Genomic DNA, 22,962 nt, shown 5'->3' on the forward strand with positions numbered 1-22,962 from the left:
TGTTATCTTGTTGAAATAGAATGCCAATACAATATGGTTAGTTTTGGATCATCTTAGTTTACGTGCCTTTTTATGCAGCAACAAATACTTGTAACTTCTGTAAATAATAAAAATGTTTGTTTATATTGTCTAATTGTTATATTGTGTTGGAAAAGTCTGTCTGTGTGTCTGTCTGTGTAATCATCATGGGTCACTCAAGTACTAAAGAGGGAGCAAGACGTAACGGATGAGGTGTGAAACTGAGTAGGCATTATGGCTTAACTAATCTAAAATGTAGTGCACAAAAGTTGTTTTTTTAAAAAGGGTAGGGGAAAGAGTTCCCTTTACTTCCGTTTCGCATGACGTCATGTGCCAGAGCAGGAAGGGAGGGGGCGGCAGACAAACAGAGCGCCAAGCGCGCATGCGCAGATCGCCGTTGAAACGGACAGGAGGTTATCCAGTCAGTAGCAGCACTTCCATCGCGGAGAGAGCAGAGTGAACGCTTTTCACTTTCACATCCATCATCAGCACCACAACCCCGGACCACTGGGGACCAAGCGTTTTCATTCTCCTACTCTGTTAGAAATTCGCCCCAAAAACATGTCTGTGGGTAGTGACTTTGGGAACCCCTTAAGAAAATTCAAACTGGTCTTTCTGGGGGAGCAAAGCGGTAAGTCATTCAGAATTCTCGGGAGAAGTTCTGTTCCGTTTGGGGATGACGATAAGCTGTCTGGATGCACCTGCTTGGTGTTCACTGTTACACGTTAAGTTTAAAGGATCTCTTTATCTATCGGCTTGCTGTACATGTTGCTCTTTAGTAACAGAATATACTACATTTTCTATGGGAAAATGTCAAGCAAGTTTTTCTTATGTTTTATATGTTGAAAATAGTTAAGACAAAAAACACGGTATAAAGTGTTTATAATGTCCGTCAATGGATTTAATTGTTAGGCCTATTTATTGTTTGATTATACTTTACGCACAGCAGGGGCAAAACATTATGATTTTTTTTTTGCAGTCCAGTGTCACAACAATTCACATTTTATAACGCAAATATAATTGTAGCTTGTCACCGATATGTAGGCTACAATTGTTATCTCAAATGGGTGGTGTTTATGCGATGATATTGTCTCAAATGCGAGTGCTGTGGTTTAAAAGAGATAAGTGAATTAATTAATTATTCTGTGTATGGCTGAGACACACCCAGGTTGCCAGTGTCTGTCGGTGGGAGAACTTGTGTAGCTGCAGTCTCTCTGCCACTGTATTCTCTCTCTTTCTCTCTTTCTCTCTCCATCTCTTTCCCTCTCTCTCTCTTTCCCTCTTTCTCCCTCTCTCTCTCTTTCCTTCTCTCTCTTTCCCTCTTTCTCTCTCTCTTTCCCTCTTTCTCCCTCTCTCTCTCTCTTTCCCTCTTTCTCCCTCTCTCTCTTTCCTTCTCTCTCTTTCCCTCTTTCTCCCTCTCTCTCTTTCCCTCTTTCTCCCCCTCTCTCTCTTTCTCTCTCTTTCCTTCTCTCTCTTTCCCCCTTTCTCTCTCTTTCCCTCTTTCTCTCTCTCTCTCTTTCTCTCTCTTTCCTTCTCTCTCTTTCCCCCTTTCTCTCTCTTTCCCTCTTTCTCTCTCTCTCCCTCTCTCTCTTTTTCTCTCTCTTTCCCTCTCTCTGTATCTCCAGACGATGACTAAGTCATTTGGTAATTTGCATAGTGAAGTGCGCTGGAAAATGTGGTCTAGTATAAAATATATGATCCCAATGAAGGGTTATTATGAATAGATAGACTGATGACCAACTTATCCCTGGCTTATCTTGGCTCAGTTTGTCCCTAAAGGCTCCACTACTCCACACCATTTTATGAGACTTGTTACATCTTTTCATGTAGGTTCATGGGGTGTGTAGAGAAGTCAAGAGGTTTGTTTTCAGAGAGCGAGAGAGGGAGGGGGTGGAGAGAAATGGAGAGGGAGGGAGAGAAAGAGATCAAATCAGATCAAATTTTATTGGTCACATACACGTGTTTAGCAGATGTTATTGCGAATGTAGCGAAATGCTTGATGTAGATGGAAAGGGAGGGAGGGAGTGAGAGAGAGGGATGGAAAGGGAGGGAGGGAGGGAGTGAGAGAGAGGGATGGAGAGGGAGGGAGTGAGAGGGAGAGAGGGATGAGGGAGTGAGAGAGAGAGAGAGAGAGAGAGAGAGAGAGAGAGGGATAGAGAGAGAGAGGGATGGAGAGGGAGGGAGTGAGTGAGAGAGAGGGAGAGGGAGTGAGAGAGAGAGAGAGGGAGGGAGGGAGGGAGGGAGGGAGGGAGGGAGGGAGGGTGAGGGAGGGAGGGAGGGAGGGAGAGAGAGAGGGATGGAGAGGGAGGGAGAGTGAGGGAGTGAGAGAGAGGGGGATGGAGAGGGAGGGAGTGAGAGAGAGAGAGGGAGGGAGTGAGAGGGAGAGGGAGGGAGTGAGAGAGAGGGAGGGAGTTAGAGGGAGGGAGAGAGAGAAGGATGGAGAGGGAAAGATAGACAGAGATGTGGTTAAGATTCAGTGGGGTCTGAAATGATTGGTGCCCTTGATAAAGATGAGAAATAATGACTGTACATAATACATTATTCAAATACTGAGCTATATTGTATGAAATAGTGACTGTACATAATACATTATTCAAATACTGAGCTATATTGTATGAAATAGTGACTGTACATAATACATTATTCAAATACTGAGCTATATTGTATGAAATAGTGACTGTACATAATACATTATTCAAATACTGAGCTATATTGTATGAAATAGTGACTGTACATAATACATTATTCAAGTACTGAGCTATATTGTATGAAATAGTGACTGTACATAATACATTATTCAAGTACTGAGCTATATTGTATGAAATAGTGACTGTACATAATACATTATTCAAATACTGAGCTATATTGTATGCTGCACAGAATGGGGAAATTATATTGTTTTATACTAATACAATCACTCAGAGAAAGAGATTTTGTTTCTCAACAAGGTAGGGGTCAAAATGATTGACACCCTTAAAGATTATTATAAATTAAGTAGTCAAAAGTTTAGTATTTGGTCCCATATTTATAGCACGCAATGATTACATCAAGCTTGTGATGCTACAAACTTGTTGGATGTATTTGCAGTTTGTTTTGGTTGTGTTTCAGATTATTATGTGCCCAATAGAAATGAATGGTAAATCATGTATTGTCTCATTTTGAAGTCACTTTTATTGTTATTGGGCTAAAATGTCCTGGTACTTGGTAAAGTTCATGATGCCGTTGAACGTAACAGTCGAAATCATGAGGTAAACGATAGTAAAACAGAGCAGATTCAGTTTGGATCCAGGCTCCTTCCTAGCAGACAGACAGGGTCTAGTTTGTATCCAGGCTCCTTCCTAGCAGACAGACAGGGTCTAGTTTGGATCCAGGCTCCTTCCTAGCAGAGAGACAGTGTCTAGTTTGGATCCAGGCTTCTTCCTAGCAGACAGACAGGGTCTAGTTTGGATCCAGGCTCCTTCCTAGCAGACAGACAGGGTCTAGTTTGGATCCATGCTCCTTCCTAGCAGAGAGACAGTGTCTAGTTTGGCTCCAGGCTCCTTCCTAGCAGACAGACAGTGTCTAGTTTGGATCCAGGCGCCTTCCTAGCAGACAGACAGTGTCTAGTTTGGATCCAGGCTCCTTCCTAGCAGACAGACAGGGTCTAGTTTGTATCCAGGCTCCTTCCTAGCAGACAGACAGGGTCTAGTTTGGATCCAGTCTCCTTCCTAGCAGACAGACAGTGTCTAGATGGGACCATGGCTCCTTCCTAGCAGACAGACAGGGTCTAGTTTGGATCCAGGCTCCTTCCTAGCAGACAGACAGTGTCTAGATGGGACCATTGCTCCTTCCTAGCAGACAGACAGTGTCTAGTTTGGATCCAGGCTCCTTCCTAGCAGACAGACAGTGTCTAGATGGGACCATTGCTCCTTCCTAGCAGACAGACAGTGTCTAGTTTGGATCCAGGCTCCTTCCTAGCAGACAGACAGTGTCTAGTTTGGATCCAGGCTCCTTCCTAGCAGACAGAAAGGGTCTAGTTTGGATCCAGGCTCCTTCCTAGCAGACAGACAGGGTCTAGTTTGGATCCAGGCTCCTTCCTAGCCGACAGACAGGGTCTAGTTTGGATCCAGGCTCCTTCCTAGCAGACAGACAGGGTCTAGTTTGGATCCATGCTCCTTCCTAGCAGACAGACAGTGTCTAGTTTGGATCCAGGCTCCTTCCTAGCAGACAGACAGTGTCTAGTTTGGATCCAGGCTCCTTCCTAGCAGACAGACAGGGTCTAGTTTGGATCCAGGCTCCTTCCTAGCAGACAGAGAGGGTCTAGTTTGGATCCAGGCTCCTTCCTAGCAGACAGAGAGTGTCTAGTTTGGATCCAGGCTCCTTCCTAGCAGACAGACAGGGTCTAGTTTGTATCCAGGCGCCTTCCTAGCAGACAGACAGTGTCTAGTTTGGATCCAGGCTCCTTCCTAGCAGACAGACAGGGTCTAGTTTGGATCCAGGCTCCTTCCTAGCAGACAGACAGTGTCTAGTTTGGATCCAGGCTCCTTCCTAGCAGACAGAAAGTGTCTAGTTTGGATCCATGCTCCTTCCTAGCAGACAGACAGGGTCTAGTTTGGATCCAGGCTCCTTCCTAGCAGACAGACAGTGTCTAGTTTGGATCCAGGCTCGTTCCTAGCAGACAGACAGGGTCTAGTTTAGATCCAGGCTCCTTCCTAGCAGACAGACAGTGTCTAGTTTGGATCCAGGCTCCTTCCTAGCAGACAGACAGTGTCTAGTTTGGATCCAGGCTCCTTCCTAGCAGACAGACAGTGTCTAGTTTGGATCCAGGCGCCTTCCTAGCAGACAGACAGTGTCTAGTTTGGATCCAGGCTCCTTCCTAGCAGACAGACAGTGTCTGGTTTGGATCAATGCTCCTTCCCACCAGACAGACAGGGTCTAGTTTGAATCCAGGCTCCTTCCTAGCAGACAGACAGTGTCTAGTTTGGATCCAGTCTCCTTCCTAGCAGACAGACAGTGTCTAGATGGGACCATGGCTCCTTCCTAGCAGACAGACATGGTCTAGTTTGGATCCAGGCTCCTTCCTAGCAGAGATACAGTGTCTAGTTTGGATCCATGCGCCTTCCTAGCAGACAGATAGGGTCTAGTTTGGATCCAGGCTCCTTCCTAGCAGACAGACAGGGTCTAGTTTGGATCCAGGCTCCTTCCTAGCAGACAGACAGTGTCTAGTTTGGATCCAGGCTTCTTCCTAGCAGACAGACAGTATCTAGTTTGTATCCAGGCTCCTTCCTAGCAGACAGACAGTGTCTAGTTTGGATCCATGCGCCTTCCTAGCAGACAGACAGGGTCTAGTTTGGATCCAGGCTCCTTCCTAGCAGACAGTGTCTATTTTGGATCCAGGCTCCTTCCTAGCAGACAGACAGTGTCTAGTTTGGATCCAGGCTCCTTCCTAGCAGACAGACAGGGTCTAGTTTGGATCCAGGCTCCTTCCTAGCAGACAGACAGGGTCTAGTTTGGATCCAGGCTCCTTCCTATTAGACAGACAGTGTCTAGTTTGGATCCAGGCTCCTTCCTAGCAGACAGACAGTGTCTATTTTGGATCCAGGCTCCTTCCTAGCAGACAGACAGTGTCTAGTTTGGATCCAGGCTCCTTCCTAGCAGACAGACAGGGTCTAGTTTGGATCAATGCTCCTTCCTAGCAGACAGACAGGGTCTAGTTTGGATCAATGCTCCTTCCTAGCAGACAGACAGGGTCTAGTTTGGATCCAGGCTCCTTCCTAGCAGACAGACAGTGTCTAGTTTGGATCCAGTCTCCTTCCTAGCAGACAGACAGTGTCTAGATGGGACCATGGCTCCTTCCTAGCAGACAGACAGGGTCTAGTTTGTATCCAGGCTCCTTCCTAGCAGACAGACAGTGTCTAGATGGGACCATGGCTCCTTCCTAGCAGACAGACAGGGTCTAGTTTCGATCCAGGCTCCTTCCTAGCAGAGATACAGTGTCTAGTTTGGATCCAGGCTCCTTCCTAGCAGAGAGACAGTGTCTAGTTTGGATCCATGCTCCGTCCTAGCAGACAGACATTGTCTAGTTTGGATCCAGGCTCCTTCCTAGCAGACAGACAGTGTCTGGTTTGGATCCAGGCTCCTTCCTAGCAGACAGACAGGGTCTAGTTTGGATCCAGGCTCCTTCCTAGCAGACAGACAGGGTCTAGTTTGGATCCAGGCTCCTTCCTAGCAGACAGACAGTGTCTAGTTTGGATCCAGGCTCCTTCCTAGCAGACAGACAGGGTCTAGTTTGGATCCAGGCTCCTTCCTAGCAGACAGACAGGGTCTAGTTTGGATCCAGGCTCCTTCCTAGCAGACAGACAGTGTCTAGTTTGGATCCAGGCTCCTTCCTAGCAGACAGACAGTGTCTAGTTTGGATCCAGGCGCCTTCCTAGCAGACAGACAGTGTCTAGTTTGGATCCAGGCTCCTTCCTAGCAGACAGACAGTGTCTAGTTTGGATCCAGGCTCCTTCCTAGCAGACAGACAGTGTCTAGTTCTGATCCAGGCTCCTTCCTAGCAGACAGACAGGGTCTAGTTTGGATCCAGGCTCCTTCCTAGCAGACAGACAGTGTCTAGTTTGGATCCAGGCTCCTTCCTAGCAGACAGAAAGTGTCTAGTTTGGATCCAGGCTCCTTCCTAGCAGACAGACAGTGTCTAGTTGGAATCCATGCTCCTTCCTAGCAGACAGACAGTATCTAGTTTGTATCCAGGCTCCTTCCTAGCAGACAGACAGTGTCTAGTTTGGATCCAGGCTCCTTCCTAGCAGACAGACAGTGTCTAGATGGGACCATGGCTCCTTCCTAGCAGACAGACAGTGTCTAGTTTGGATCCAGGCTCCTTCCTAGCAGACAGACAGTGTCTAGTTTGGATCCAGGCTCCTTCCTAGCGGACAGACAGTGTCTAGTTTGGATCCAGGCTCCTTCCTAGCAGACAGACAGGGTCTAGTTTGGATCAATGCTCCTTCCTAGCAGACAGACAGGGTCTAGTTTGGATCCAGGCTCCTTCCTAGCAGACAGACAGTGTCTAGTTTGGATCCAGTCTCCTTCCTAGCAGACAGACAGGGTCTAGTTTGGATCCAGGCTCCTTCCTAGCAGACAGACAGGGTCTAGTTTGGATCCAGGCTCCTTCCTAGCAGACAGACAGTGTCTAGTTTGGATCCATGCGCCTTCCTAGCAGACAGACAGGGTCTAGTTTGGATCCAGGCTCCTTCCTAGCAGACAGACAGGGTCTAGTTTGGATCCAGGCTCCTTCCTAGCAGAGAGACAGGGTCTAGTTTGGATCCAGGCTCCTTCCTAGCAGACAGACAGTGTCTAGTTTGGAACCATGCTCCTTCCTAGCAGACAGACAGTGTCTAGTTTGGATCCAGGCATCTTCCTAGCAGACAGACAGTATCTAGTTTGTATCCAGGCTCCTTCCTAGCAGACAGACAGTGTCTAGTTTGGATCCATGCGCCTTCCTAGCAGACAGACAGGGTCTAGTTTGGATCCAGGCTCCTTCCTAGCAGACAGACAGCGTCTAGTTTGGATCCAGGCTCCTTCCTAGCAGACAGACAGTGTCTAGTTTGGATCCAGGCTCCTTCCTAGCAGACAGAAAGTGTCTAGTTTGGATCCATGCTCCTTCCTAGCAGACAGACAGTGTCAAGATGGGACCATGGCTCCTTCCTAGCAGACAGACAGTGTCTAGTTTGGATCCAGGGCTCCTTCCTAGCAGACAGACAGTGTCTAGTTTGGATCCAGGCTCCTTCCTAGCAGACAGACAGTGTCTAGTTTGGATCCAGGCTCCTTCCTAGCAGACAGACAGGGTCTAGTTTGGATCCAGGCTCCTTCCTAGCAGACAGACAGTGTCTATTTTGGATCCAGGCTCCTTCCTAGCAGACAGACAGTGTCTAGTTTGGATCCAGGCTCCTTCCTAGCAGACAGACAGGGTCTAGTTTGGATCAATGCTCCTTCCTAGCAGACAGACAGGGTCTAGTTTGGATCAATGCTCCTTCCTAGCAGACAGACAGGGTCTAGTTTGGATCCAGGCTCCTTCCTAGCAGACAGACAGTGTCTAGTTTGGATCCAGTCTCCTTCCTAGCAGACAGACAGTGTCTAGATGGGACCATGGCTCCTTCCTAGCAGACAGACAGGGTCTAGTTTGTATCCAGGCTCCTTCCTAGCAGACAGACAGTGTCTAGATGGGACCATGGCTCCTTCCTAGCAGACAGACAGGGTCTAGTTTCGATCCAGGCTCCTTCCTAGCAGAGATACAGTGTCTAGTTTGGATCCAGGCTCCTTCCTAGCAGAGAGACAGTGTCTAGTTTGGATCCATGCTCCGTCCTAGCAGACAGACATTGTCTAGTTTGGATCCAGGCTCCTTCCTAGCAGACAGACAGTGTCTGGTTTGGATCCAGGCTCCTTCCTAGCAGACAGACAGGGTCTAGTTTGGATCCAGGCTCCTTCCTAGCAGACAGACAGGGTCTAGTTTGGATCCAGGCTCCTTCCTAGCAGACAGACAGTGTCTAGTTTGGATCCAGGCTCCTTCCTAGCAGACAGACAGGGTCTAGTTTGGATCCAGGCTCCTTCCTAGCAGACAGACAGGGTCTAGTTTGGATCCAGGCTCCTTCCTAGCAGACAGACAGTGTCTAGTTTGGATCCAGGCTCCTTCCTAGCAGACAGACAGTGTCTAGTTTGGATCCAGGCGCCTTCCTAGCAGACAGACAGTGTCTAGTTTGGATCCAGGCTCCTTCCTAGCAGACAGACAGTGTCTGGTTTGGATCCAGGCTCCTTCCTAGCAGACAGACAGTGTCTAGTTCTGATCCAGGCTCCTTCCTAGCAGACAGACAGGGTCTAGTTTGGATCCAGGCTCCTTCCTAGCAGACAGACAGTGTCTAGTTTGGATCCAGGCTCCTTCCTAGCAGACAGAAAGTGTCTAGTTTGGATCCAGGCTCCTTCCTAGCAGACAGACAGTGTCTAGTTGGAATCCATGCTCCTTCCTAGCAGACAGACAGTATCTAGTTTGTATCCAGGCTCCTTCCTAGCAGACAGACAGTGTCTAGTTTGGATCCAGGCTCCTTCCTAGCAGACAGACAGTGTCTAGATGGGACCATGGCTCCTTCCTAGCAGACAGACAGTGTCTAGTTTGGATCCAGGCTCCTTCCTAGCAGACAGACAGTGTCTAGTTTGGATCCAGGCTCCTTCCTAGCGGACAGACAGTGTCTAGTTTGGATCCAGGCTCCTTCCTAGCAGACAGACAGGGTCTAGTTTGGATCAATGCTCCTTCCTAGCAGACAGACAGGGTCTAGTTTGGATCCAGGCTCCTTCCTAGCAGACAGACAGTGTCTAGTTTGGATCCAGTCTCCTTCCTAGCAGACAGACAGGGTCTAGTTTGGATCCAGGCTCCTTCCTAGCAGACAGACAGGGTCTAGTTTGGATCCAGGCTCCTTCCTAGCAGACAGACAGTGTCTAGTTTGGATCCATGCGCCTTCCTAGCAGACAGACAGGGTCTAGTTTGGATCCAGGCTCCTTCCTAGCAGACAGACAGGGTCTAGTTTGGATCCAGGCTCCTTCCTAGCAGAGAGACAGGGTCTAGTTTGGATCCAGGCTCCTTCCTAGCAGACAGACAGTGTCTAGTTTGGAACCATGCTCCTTCCTAGCAGACAGACAGTGTCTAGTTTGGATCCAGGCTTCTTCCTAGCAGACAGACAGTATCTAGTTTGTATCCAGGCTCCTTCCTAGCAGACAGACAGTGTCTAGTTTGGATCCATGCGCCTTCCTAGCAGACAGACAGGGTCTAGTTTGGATCCAGGCTCCTTCCTAGCAGACAGACAGCGTCTAGTTTGGATCCAGGCTCCTTCCTAGCAGACAGACAGTGTCTAGTTTGGATCCAGGCTCCTTCCTAGCAGACAGAAAGTGTCTAGTTTGGATCCATGCTCCTTCCTAGCAGACAGACAGTGTCAAGATGGGACCATGGCTCCTTCCTAGCAGACAGACAGTGTCTAGTTTGGATCCAGGCTCCTTCCTAGCAGACAGACAGTGTCTAGTTTGGATCCAGGCTCCTTCCTAGCAGACAGACAGTGTCTAGTTTGGATCCAGGCTCCTTCCTAGCAGACAGACAGGGTCTAGTTTGGATCAATGCTCCTTCCTAGCAGACAGACAGGGTCTAGTTTGGATCAATGCTCCTTCCTAGCAGACAGACAGGGTCTAGTTTGGATCCAGGCTCCTTCCTAGCAGACAGACAGTGTCTAGTTTGGATCCAGTCTCCTTCCTAGCAGACAGACAGTGTCTAGATGGGACCATGGCTCCTTCCTAGCAGACAGACAGGGTCTAGTTTGTATCCAGGCTCCTTCCTAGCAGACAGACAGTGTCTAGATGGGACCATGGCTCCTTCCTAGCAGACAGACAGGGTCTAGTTTCGATCCAGGCTCCTTCCTAGCAGAGATACAGTGTCTAGTTTGGATCCAGGCTCCTTCCTAGCAGAGAGACAGTGTCTAGTTTGGATCCAGGCTCCTTCCTAGCAGACAGACAGTGTCTAGTTTGGATCCATGCGCCTTCCTAGCAGACAGACAGGGTCTAGTTTGGATCCAGGCTCCTTCCTAGCAGACAGACAGGGTCTAGTTTGGATCCAGGCTCCTTCCTAGCAGACAGACAGGGTCTAGTTTGGATCCAGGCTCCTTCCTAGCAGACAGACAGTGTCTAGTTTGGATCCAGGCTCCTTCCTAGCAGACAGACAGTGTCTAGTTTGGATCCAGGCTTCTTCCTGGTCTAGTTTGGATCCAGGCTCCTTCCTAGCAGACAGACAGGGTCTAGTTTGGATCCAGGCTCCTTCCTAGCAGACAGACAGTGTCTAGTTTGGATCCATGCGCCTTCCTAGCAGACAGACAGGGTCTAGTTTGGATCCAGGCTCCTTCCTAGCAGACAGACAGGGTCTAGTTTGGATCCAGGCTCCTTCCTAGCAGACAGACAGGGTCTGGTTTGGATCCAGGCTCCTTCCTAGCAGACAGACAGTGTCTAGTTTGGATCCAGGCTCCTTCCTAGCAGACAGACAGGGTCTAGTTTGGATCCAGGCTCCTTCCTAGCAGACAGACAGGGTCTAGTTTGGATCCAGGCTCCTTCCTAGCAGACAGACAGTGTCTAGTTTGGATCCAGGCTCCTTCCTAGCAGACAGACAGTGTCTAGTTTGGATCCAGGCTTCTTCCTAGCAGACAGACAGTATCTAGTTTGTATCCAGGCTCCTTCCTAGCAGACAGACAGTGTCTAGTTTGGATCCATGCGCCTTCCTAGCAGACAGACAGGGTCTAGTCTGGATCCAGGCTCCTTCCTAGCAGACAGACAGTGTCTAGTTTGGATCCAGTCTCCTTCCTAGCAGACAGACAGTGTCTATTTTGGATCCAGGCTCCTTCCTAGCAGACAGACCGTGTCTAGTTTGGATCCAGGCTCCTTCCTAGCAGACAGACAGGGTCTAGTTTGGATCCAGGCTCCTTCCGAGCAGACAGACAGGGTCTTGTTTGGATCCAGGCTCCTTCCTATTAGACAGACAGTGTCTAGTTTGGATCCAGGCTCCTTCCTAGCAGACAGACTGTGTCTAGTTTGGATCCAGGCGCCTTCCTAGCAGACAGACAGTGTCTAGTTTGGATCCAGGCTCCTTCCTAGCAGACAGACAGTGTCTGGTTTGGATCCAGGCTCCTTCCTAGCAGACAGACAGTGTCTGGTTTTGATCCAGACTCCTTCCTAGCAGACAGACAGTGTCTAGTTTGGATCCAGGCTCCTTCCTAGCAGACAGACAGTATCTAGTTTGGATCCAGGCTCCTTCCTAGCAGACAGACAGTATCTAGTTTGGATCCATGCTCCTTCCTAGCAGACAGACAGTGTCTAGTTTGGATCCAGGCTCCTTCCTAGCAGACAGACAGGGTCTAGTTTGGATCCAGGCTCCTTCCTAGCAGACAGACAGGGTCTAGTTTGGATCCAGGCTCCTTCCTAGCAGACAGAGAGGGTCTAGTTTGGATCCAGGCTCCTTCCTAGCAGACAGAGAGTGTCTAGTTTGGATCCAGGCTCCTTCCTAGCAGACAGACAGGGTCTAGTTTGTATCCAGGCTCCTTCCTAGCAGACAGACAGGGTCTAGTTTGGATCCAGGCTCCTTCCTAGCAGACAGACAGTGTCTAGTTTGGATCCAGGCTCCTTCCTAGCAGACAGAAAGTGTCTAGTTTGGATCCATGCTCCTTCCTAGCAGACAGACAGTGTCAAGATGGGACCATGGCTCCTTCCTAGCAGACAGACAGTGTCTAGTTTGGATCCAGGCTCCTTCCTAGCAGACAGACAGTGTCTAGTTTGGATCCAGGCTCCTTCCTAGCAGACAGACAGTGTCTAGTTTGGATCCAGGCTCCTTCCTAGCAGACAGACAGGGTCTAGTTTGGATCAATGCTCCTTCCTAGCAGACAGACAGGGTCTAGTTTGGATCAATGCTCCTTCCTAGCAGACAGTCAGGGTCTAGTTTGGATCCAGGCTCCTTCCTAGCAGACAGACAGTGTCTAGTTTGGATCCAGTCTCCTTCCTAGCAGACAGACAGTGTCTAGATGGGACCATGGCTCCTTCCTAGCAGACAGACAGGGTCTAGTTTGTATCCAGGCTCCTTCCTAGCAGACAGACAGTGTCTAGATGGGACCATGGCTCCTTCCTAGCAGACAGACAGGGTCTAGTTTCGATCCAGGCTCCTTCCTAGCAGAGATACAGTGTCTAGTTTGGATCCAGGCTCCTTCCTAGCAGAGAGACAGTGTCTAGTTTGGATCCATGCTCCGTCCTAGCAGACAGACAGTGTCTAGTTTGGATCCAGGCTCCTTCCTAGCAGACAGACAGGGTCTAGTTTGGATCCAGGCTCCTTCCTAGCAGACAGACAGGGTCTAGTTTGGATCCAGGCTCCTTCCTAGCAGACAGACAGTGTCTAGTTTGGATCCATGCGCCTTCCTAGCAGACAGACAGGGTCTAGTTTGGATCCAGGCTCCTTCCTAGCAGACAGACAGGGTCTAGTTTGGATCAATGCTCCTTCCTAGCAGACAGACAGGGTCTAGTTTGGATCCAGGCTCCTTCCTAGCAGACAGACAGTGTCTAGTTTGGATCCAGTCTCCTTCCTAGCAGACAGACAGGGTCTAGTTTGGATCCAGGCTCCTTCCTAGCAGACAGACAGTGTCTAGTTTGGATCCAGGCTCCTTCCTAGCAGACAGACAGGGTCTAGTTTGGATCAATGCTCCTTCCTAGCAGACAGACAGGGTCTAGTTTGGATCAATGCTCCTTCCTAGCAGACAGACAGGGTCTAGTTTGGATCCAGGCTCCTTCCTAGCAGACAGAGAGGGTCTAGTTTGGATCCAGGCTCCTTCCTAGCAGACAGAGAGTGTCTAGTTTGGATCCAGGCTCCTTCCTAGCAGACAGACAGGGTCTAGTTTGTATCCAGGCTCCTTCCTAGCAGACAGACAGTGTCTAGTTTGGATCCAGGCTCCTTCCTAGCAGACAGACAGGGTCTAGTTTGGATCCAGGCTCCTTCCTAGCAGACAGACAGTGTCTAGATGGGACCATGGCTCCTTCCTAGCAGACAGACAGGGTCTAGTTTGGATCCAGGCTCCTTCCTAGCAGACAGACAGTGTCTAGATGGGACCATTGCTCCTTCCTAGCAGACAGACAGTGTCTAGTTTGGATCCAGGCTCCTTCCTAGCAGACAGACAGTGTCTAGATGGGACCATTGCTCCTTCCTAGCAGACAGACAGTGTCTAGTTTGGATCCAGGCTCCTTCCTAGCAGACAGACAGTGTCTAGTTTGGATCCAGGCTCCTTCCTAGCAGACAGAAAGGGTCTAGTTTGGATCCAGGCTCCTTCCTAGCAGACAGACAGGGTCTAGTTTGGATCCAGGCTCCTTCCTAGCCGACAGACAGGGTCTAGTTTGGATCCAGGCTCCTTCCTAGCAGACAGACAGGGTCTAGTTTGGATCCATGCTCCTTCCTAGCAGACAGACAGTGTCTAGTTTGGATCCAGGCTCCTTCCTAGCAGACAGACAGTGTCTAGTTTGGATCCAGGCTCCTTCCTAGCAGACAGACAGGGTCTAGTTTGGATCCAGGCTCCTTCCTAGCAGACAGAGAGGGTCTAGTTTGGATCCAGGCTCCTTCCTAGCAGACAGAGAGTGTCTAGTTTGGATCCAGGCTCCTTCCTAGCAGACAGACAGGGTCTAGTTTGTATCCAGGCGCCTTCCTAGCAGACAGACAGTGTCTAGTTTGGATCCAGGCTCCTTCCTAGCAGACAGACAGGGTCTAGTTTGGATCCAGGCTCCTTCCTAGCAGACAGAAAGTGTCTAGTTTGGATCCATGCTCCTTCCTAGCAGACAGACAGGGTCTAGTTTGGATCCAGGCTCCTTCCTAGCAGACAGACAGTGTCTAGTTTGGATCCAGGCTCCTTCCTAGCAGACAGACAGGGTCTAGTTTAGATCCAGGCTCCTTCCTAGCAGACAGACAGTGTCTAGTTTGGATCCAGGCTCCTTCCTAGCAGACAGACAGTGTCTAGTTTGGATCCAGGCTCCTTCCTAGCAGACAGACAGTGTCTAGTTTGGATCCAGGCTCCTTCCTAGCAGACAGACAGGGTCTAGTTTGGATCCAGGCTCCTTCCTAGCAGACAGACAGTGTCTAGTTTGGATCCAGGCTCCTTCCTAGCAGACAGACAGGGTCTAGTTTGGATCCAGGCTCCTTCCTAGCAGACAGACAGTGTCTAGTTTGGATCCAGGCTCCTTCCTAGCAGACAGACAGTGTCTAGTTTGGATCCAGGCTCCTTCCTAGCAGACAGACAGTGTCTAGTTTGGATCCAGGCGCCTTCCTAGCAGACAGACAGTGTCTAGTTTGGATCCAGGCTCCTTCCTAGTTTGGATCCAGGCTCCTTCCTAGCAGACAGACAGTATCTAGTTTGTATCCAGGCTCCTTCCTAGCAGACAGACAGTGTCTAGTTTGGATCCAGGCTCCTTCCTAGCAGACAGACAGTGTCTAGATGGGACCATGGCTCCTTCCTAGCAGACAGACAGTGTCTAGTTTGGATCCAGGCTCCTTCCTAGCAGACAGACAGTGTCTAGTTTGGATCCAGGCTCCTTCCTAGCAGACAGACAGTGTCTAGTTTGGATCCAGGCTCCTTCCTAGCAGACAGACAGGGTCTAGTTTGGATCAATGCTCCTTCCTAGCAGACAGACAGGGTCTAGTTTGGATCAATGCTCCTTCCTAGCAGACAGACAGGGTCTAGTTTGGATCCAGGCTCCTTCCTAGCAGACAGACAGTGTCTAGTTTGGATCCAGTCTCCTTCCTAGCAGACAGACAGTGTCTAGATGGGACCATGGCTCCTTCCTAGCAGACAGACAGGGTCTAGTTTGTATCCAGGCTCCTTCCTAGCAGACAGACAGTGTCTAGATGGGACCATGGCTCCTTCCTAGCAGACAGACAGGGTCTAGTTTCGATCCAGGCTCCTTCCTAGCAGAGATACAGTGTCTAGTTTGGATCCAGGCTCCTTCCTAGCAGAGAGACAGTGTCTAGTTTGGATCCATGCTCCGTCCTAGCAGACAGACAGTGTCTAGTTTGGATCCAGGCTCCTTCCTAGCAGACAGACAGTGTCTAGTTTGGATCCAGGCTCCTTCCTAGCAGACAGACAGGGTCTAGTTTGGATCCAGGCTCCTTCCTAGCAGACAGACAGGGTCTAGTTTGGATCCAGGCTCCTTCCTAGCAGACAGACAGTGTCTAGTTTGGATCCAGGCTCCTTCCTAGCAGACAGACAGGGTCTAGTTTGGATCCAGGCTCCTTCCTAGCAGACAGACAGGGTCTAGTTTGGATCCAGGCTCCTTCCTAGCAGACAGACAGTGTCTAGTTTGGATCCAGGCTCCTTCCTAGCAGACAGACAGTGTCTAGTTTGGATCCAGGCTCCTTCCTAGCAGACAGACAGTGTCTAGTTTGGATCCAGGCTCCGTCCTAGCAGACAGACAGTGTCTAGTTTGGATCCAGGCTCCTTCCTAGCAGACAGACAGGGTCTAGTTTGGATCCAGGCTCCTTCCTAGCAGACAGACAGGGTCTAGTTTGGATCCAGGCTCCTTCCTAGCAGACAGACAGTGTCTAGTTTGGATCCATGCGCCTTCCTAGCAGACAGACAGGGTCTAGTTTGGATCCAGGCTCCTTCCTAGCAGACAGACAGGGTCTAGTTTGGATCAATGCTCCTTCCTAGCAGACAGACAGGGTCTAGTTTGGATCCAGGCTCCTTCCTAGCAGACAGACAGTGTCTAGTTTGGATCCAGTCTCCTTCCTAGCAGACAGACAGGTGTCTAGTTTGGATCCAGGCTCCTTCCTAGCAGACAGACAGTGTCTAGTTTGGATCCAGGCTCCTTCCTAGCAGACAGACAGGGTCTAGTTTGGATCAATGCTCCTTCCTAGCAGACAGACAGGGTCTAGTTTGGATCAATGCTCCTTCCTAGCAGACAGACAGGGTCTAGTTTGGATCCAGGCTCCTTCCTAGCAGACAGAGAGGGTCTAGTTTGGATCCAGGCTCCTTCCTAGCAGACAGAGAGTGTCTAGTTTGGATCCAGGCTCCTTCCTAGCAGACAGACAGGGTCTAGTTTGTATCCAGGCTCCTTCCTAGCAGACAGACAGTGTCTAGTTTGGATCCAGGCTCCTTCCTAGCAGACAGACAGGGTCTAGTTTGGATCCAGGCTCCTTCCTAGCAGACAGACAGTGTCTAGATGGGACCATGGCTCCTTCCTAGCAGACAGACAGGGTCTAGTTTGTATCCAGGCTCCTTCCTAGCAGACAGACAGTGTCTAGATGGGACCATGGCTCCTTCCTAGCAGACAGACAGGGTCTAGTTTCGATCCAGGCTCCTTCCTAGCAGAGATACAGTGTCTAGTTTGGATCCAGGCTCCTTCCTAGCAGAGAGACAGTGTCTAGTTTGGATCCATGCTCCGTCCTAGCAGACAGACAGTGTCTAGTTTGGATCCAGGCTCCTTCCTAGCAGACAGACAGTGTCTAGTTTGGATCCAGGCTCCTTCCTAGCAGACAGACAGGGTCTAGTTTGGATCCAGGCTCCTTCCTAGCAGACAGACAGGGTCTAGTTTGGATCCAGGCTCCTTCCTAGCAGACAGACAGTGTCTAGTTTGGATCCAGGCTCCTTCCTAGCAGACAGACAGGGTCTAGTTTGGATCCAGGCTCCTTCCTAGCAGACAGACAGGGTCTAGTTTGGATCCAGGCTCCTTCCTAGCAGACAGACAGTGTCTAGTTTGGATCCAGGCTCCTTCCTAGCAGACAGACAGTGTCTAGTTTGGATCCAGGCGCCTTCCTAGCAGACAGACAGTGTCTAGTTTGGATCCAGGCTCCTTCCTAGCAGACAGACAGGGTCTAGTTTGGATCCAGGCTCCTTCCTAGCAGACAGACAGTGTCTAGATGGGACCATGGCTCCTTCCTAGCAGACAGACAGGGTCTAGTTTGTATCCAGGCTCCTTCCTAGCAGACAGACAGTGTCTAGATGGGACCATGGCTCCTTCCTAGCAGACAGACAGGGTCTAGTTTCGATCCAGGCTCCTTCCTAGCAGAGATACAGTGTCTAGTTTGGATCCAGGCTCCTTCCTAGCAGAGAGACAGTGTCTAGTTTGGATCCATGCTCCGTCCTAGCAGACAGACAGTGTCTAGTTTGGATCCAGGCTCCTTCCTAGCAGACAGACAGTGTCTGGTTTGGATCCAGGCTCCTTCCTAGCAGACAGACAGGGTCTAGTTTGGATCCAGGCTCCTTCCTAGCAGACAGACAGGGTCTAGTTTGGATCCAGGCTCCTTCCTAGCAGACAGACAGTGTCTAGTTTGGATCCAGGCTCCTTCCTAGCAGACAGACAGGGTCTAGTTTGGATCCAGGCTCCTTCCTAGCAGACAGACAGGGTCTAGTTTGGATCCAGGCTCCTTCCTAGCAGACAGACAGTGTCTAGTTTGGATCCAGGCTCCTTCCTAGCAGACAGACAGTGTCTAGTTTGGATCCAGGCGCCTTCCTAGCAGACAGACAGTGTCTAGTTTGGATCCAGGCTCCTTCCTAGCAGACAGACAGTGTCTGGTTTGGATCCAGGCTCCTTCCTAGCAGACAGACAGTGTCTAGTTCTGATCCAGGCTCCTTCCTAGCAGACAGACAGGGTCTAGTTTGGATCCAGGCTCCTTCCTAGCAGACAGACAGTGTCTAGTTTGGATCCAGGCTCCTTCCTAGCAGACAGAAAGTGTCTAGTTTGGATCCAGGCTCCTTCCTAGCAGACAGACAGTGTCTAGTTGGAATCCATGCTCCTTCCTAGCAGACAGACAGTATCTAGTTTGTATCCAGGCTCCTTCCTAGCAGACAGACAGTGTCTAGTTTGAATCCAGGCTCCTTCCTAGCAGACAGACAGTGTCTAGATGGGACCATGGCTCCTTCCTAGCAGACAGACAGTGTCTAGTTTGGATCCAGGCTCCTTCCTAGCAGACAGACAGTGTCTAGTTTGGATCCAGGCTCCTTCCTAGCGGACAGACAGGGTCTAGTTTGGATCCAGGCTCCTTCCTAGCAGACAGACAGGGTCTAGTTTGGATCAATGCTCCTTCCTAGCAGACAGACAGGGTCTAGTTTGGATCCAGGCTCCTTCCTAGCAGACAGACAGTGTCTAGTTTGGATCCAGTCTCCTTCCTAGCAGACAGACAGGGTCTAGTTTGGATCCAGGCTCCTTCCTAGCAGACAGACAGGGTCTAGTTTGGATCCAGGCTCCTTCCTAGCAGACAGACAGTGTCTAGTTTGGATCCATGCGCCTTCCTAGCAGACAGACAGGGTCTAGTTTGGATCCAGGCTCCTTCCTAGCAGAGAGACAGGGTCTAGTTTGGATCCAGGCTCCTTCCTAGCAGACAGACAGTGTCTAGTTTGGAACCATGCTCCTTCCTAGCAGACAGACAGTGTCTAGTTTGGATCCAGGCTTCTTCCTAGCAGACAGACAGTATCTAGTTTGTATCCAGGCTCCTTCCTAGCAGACAGACAGTGTCTAGTTTGGATCCATGCGCCTTCCTAGCAGACAGACAGGGTCTAGTTTGGATCCAGGCTCCTTCCTAGCAGACAGACAGGGTCTAGTTTGGATCCAGGCTCCTTCCTAGCAGACAGACAGTGTCTAGTTTGGATCCAGGCTCCTTCCTAGCAGACAGAAAGTGTCTAGTTTGGATCCATGCTCCTTCCTAGCAGACAGACAGTGTCAAGATGGGACCATGGCTCCTTCCTAGCAGACAGACAGTGTCTAGTTTGGATCCAGGCTCCTTCCTAGCAGACAGACAGTGTCTAGTTTGGATCCAGGCTCCTTCCTAGCAGACAGACAGTGTCTAGTTTGGATCCAGGCTCCTTCCTAGCAGACAGACAGGGTCTAGTTTGGATCAATGCTCCTTCCTAGCAGACAGACAGGGTCTAGTTTGGATCAATGCTCCTTCCTAGCAGACAGACAGGGTCTAGTTTGGATCCAGGCTCCTTCCTAGCAGACAGACAGTGTCTAGTTTGGATCCAGTCTCCTTCCTAGCAGACAGACAGTGTCTAGATGGGACCATGGCTCCTTCCTAGCAGACAGACAGGGTCTAGTTTGTATCCAGGCTCCTTCCTAGCAGACAGACAGTGTCTAGATGGGACCATGGCTCCTTCCTAGCAGACAGACAGGGTCTAGTTTCGATCCAGGCTCCTTCCTAGCAGAGATACAGTGTCTAGTTTGGATCCAGGCTCCTTCCTAGCAGAGAGACAGTGTCTAGTTTGGATCCATGCTCCGTCCTAGCAGACAGACAGTGTCTAGTTTGGATCCAGGGTCCTTCCTAGCAGACAGACAGGGTCTAGTTTGGATCCAGGCTCCTTCCTAGCAGACAGACAGGGTCTAGTTTGGATCCAGGCTCCTTCCTAGCAGACAGACAGTGTCTAGTTTGGATCCATGCGCCTTCCTAGCAGACAGACAGGGTCTAGTTTGGATCCAGGCTCCTTCCTAGCAGACAGACAGGGTCTAGTTTGGATCCAGGCTCCTTCCTAGCAGACAGACAGGGTCTAGTTTGGATCCAGGCTCCTTCCTAGCAGACAGACAGTGTCTAGTTTGGATCCAGGCTCCTTCCTAGCAGACAGACAGGGTCTAGTTTGGATCCAGGCTCCTTCCTAGCAGACAGACAGGGTCTAGTTTGGATCCAGGCTCCTTCCTAGCAGACAGACAGTGTCTAGTTTGGATCCAGGCTCCTTCCTAGCAGACAGACAGTGTCTAGTTTGGATCCAGGCTTCTTCCTAGCAGACAGACAGTATCTAGTTTGTATCCAGGCTCCTTCCTAGCAGACAGACAGTGTCTAGTTTGGATCCATGCGCCTTCCTAGCAGACAGACAGGGTCTAGTCTGGATCCAGGCTCCTTCCTAGCAGACAGACAGTGTCTAGTTTGGATCCAGTCTCCTTCCTAGCAGACAGACAGTGTCTATTTTGGATCCAGGCTCCTTCCTAGCAGACAGACCGTGTCTAGTTTGGATCCAGGCTCCTTCCTAGCAGACAGACAGGGTCTAGTTTGGATCCAGGCTCCTTCCGAGCAGACAGACAGGGTCTAGTTTGGATCCAGGCTCCTTCCTATTAGACAGACAGTGTCTAGTTTGGATCCAGGCTCCTTCCTAGCAGACAGACTGTGTCTAGTTTGGATCCAGGCGCCTTCCTAGCAGACAGACAGTGTCTAGTTTGGATCCAGGCTCCTTCCTAGCAGACAGACAGTGTCTGGTTTGGATCCAGGCTCCTTCCTAGCAGACAGACAGTGTCTGGTTTTGATCCAGACTCCTTCCTAGCAGACAGACAGTGTCTAGTTTGGATCCAGGCTCCTTCCTAGCAGACAGACAGTATCTAGTTTGGATCCAGGCTCCTTCCTAGCAGACAGACAGTATCTAGTTTGGATCCATGCTCCTTCCTAGCAGACAGACAGTGTCTAGTTTGGATCCAGGCTCCTTCCTAGCAGACAGACAGGGTCTAGTTTGGATCCAGGCTCCTTCCTAGCAGACAGACAGGGTCTAGTTTGGATCCAGGCTCCTTCCTAGCAGACAGAGAGGGTCTAGTTTGGATCCAGGCTCCTTCCTAGCAGACAGAGAGTGTCTAGTTTGGATCCAGGCTCCTTCCTAGCAGACAGACAGGGTCTAGTTTGTATCCAGGCTCCTTCCTAGCAGACAGACAGTGTCTAGTTTGGATCCAGGCTCCTTCCTAGCAGACAGACAGGGTCTAGTTTGGATCCAGGCTCCTTCCTAGCAGACAGACAGTGTCTAGTTTGGATCCAGGCTCCTTCCTAGCAGACAGAAAGTGTCTAGTTTGGATCCATGCTCCTTCCTAGCAGACAGACAGTGTCAAGATGGGACCATGGCTCCTTCCTAGCAGACAGACAGTGTCTAGTTTGGATCCAGGCTCCTTCCTAGCAGACAGACAGTGTCTAGTTTGGATCCAGGCTCCTTCCTAGCAGACAGACAGTGTCTAGTTTGGATCCAGGCTCCTTCCTAGCAGACAGACAGGGTCTAGTTTGGATCAATGCTCCTTCCTAGCAGACAGACAGGGTCTAGTTTGGATCAATGCTCCTTCCTAGCAGACAGTCAGGGTCTAGTTTGGATCCAGGCTCCTTCCTAGCAGACAGACAGTGTCTAGTTTGGATCCAGTCTCCTTCCTAGCAGACAGACAGTGTCTAGATGGGACCATGGCTCCTTCCTAGCAGACAGACAGGGTCTAGTTTGTATCCAGGCTCCTTCCTAGCAGACAGACAGTGTCTAGATGGGACCATGGCTCCTTCCTAGCAGACAGACAGGGTCTAGTTTCGATCCAGGCTCCTTCCTAGCAGAGATACAGTGTCTAGTTTGGATCCAGGCTCCTTCCTAGCAGAGAGACAGTGTCTAGTTTGGATCCATGCTCCGTCCTAGCAGACAGACAGTGTCTAGTTTGGATCCAGGCTCCTTCCTAGCAGACAGACAGGGTCTAGTTTGGATCCAGGCTCCTTCCTAGCAGACAGACAGGGTCTAGTTTGGATCCAGGCTCCTTCCTAGCAGACAGACAGTGTCTAGTTTGGATCCATGCGCCTTCCTAGCAGACAGACAGGGTCTAGTTTGGATCTAAGGCTCCTTCCTAGCAGACAGACAGGGTCTAGTTTGGATCCAGGCTCCTTCCTAGCAGAGAGACAGGGTCTAGTTTGGATCCAGGCTCCTTCCTAGCAGACAGACAGTGTCTAGTTTGGAACCATGCTCCTTCCTAGCAGACAGACAGTGTCTAGTTTGGATCCAGGCTTCTTCCTAGCAGACAGACAGTATCTAGTTTGTATCCAGGCTCCTTCCTAGCAGACAGACAGTGTCTAGTTTGGATCCATGCGCCTTCCTAGCAGACAGACAGGGTCTAGTTTGGATCCAGGCTCCTTCCTAGCAGACAGACAGGGTCTAGTTTGGATCCAGGCTCCTTCCTAGCAGACAGACAGGGTCTAGTTTGGATCCAGGCTCCTTCCTAGCAGACAGACAGGGTCTAGTTTGGATCCAGGCTCCTTCCTAGCAGACAGACAGTGTCAAGTTTGGATCCAGGCTCCTTCCTAGCAGACAGACAGTGTCTATTTTGGATCCAGGCTCCTTCCTAGCAGACAGACAGTGTCTAGTTTGGATCCAGGCTCCTTCCTAGCAGACAGACAGTGTCTAGTTTGGATCCAGGCTCCTTCCTAGCAGACAGACAGGGTCTAGTTTGGATCCAGGCTCCTTCCTATTAGACAGACAGTGTCTAGTTTGGATCCAGGCTCCTTCCTAGCAGACAGACAGTGTCTAGTTTGGATCCAGGCGCCTTCCTAGCAGACAGACAGTGTCTAGTTTAGATCCAGGCTCCTTCCTAGCAGACAGACAGTGTCTGGTTTGGATCCAGGCTCCTTCCTAGCAGACAGACAGTGTCTGGTTTTGATCCAGGCTCCTT

The 22,962-nt window shown here is 50.2% G+C and overlaps 1 protein-coding gene across 1 annotated transcript in view; it reads left to right on the top strand.

Moving 5' to 3' along the window:
- The first annotated feature begins 397 nt into the window (after positions 1 to 397).
- LOC106560618 (ras-related protein Rab-6B) overlaps positions 398 to 22,962 on the top strand; it is a 180,750-nt gene continuing 158,185 nt past the window's right edge. Inside the window, exon 1 of the mRNA XM_045687974.2 lies at positions 398 to 649. Coding sequence (XP_045543930.1) covers positions 580 to 649 — 70 coding nt within the window. The 5' untranslated portion in view covers positions 398 to 579. The remainder of the gene's footprint in view (positions 650 to 22,962) is intronic.

Source organism: Salmo salar, chromosome 10 (genome assembly GCF_965601325.2).
Source record: "Salmo salar chromosome 10, fSalSal1, whole genome shotgun sequence".
Lineage (NCBI taxonomy): Eukaryota > Metazoa > Chordata > Actinopteri > Salmoniformes > Salmonidae > Salmo > Salmo salar.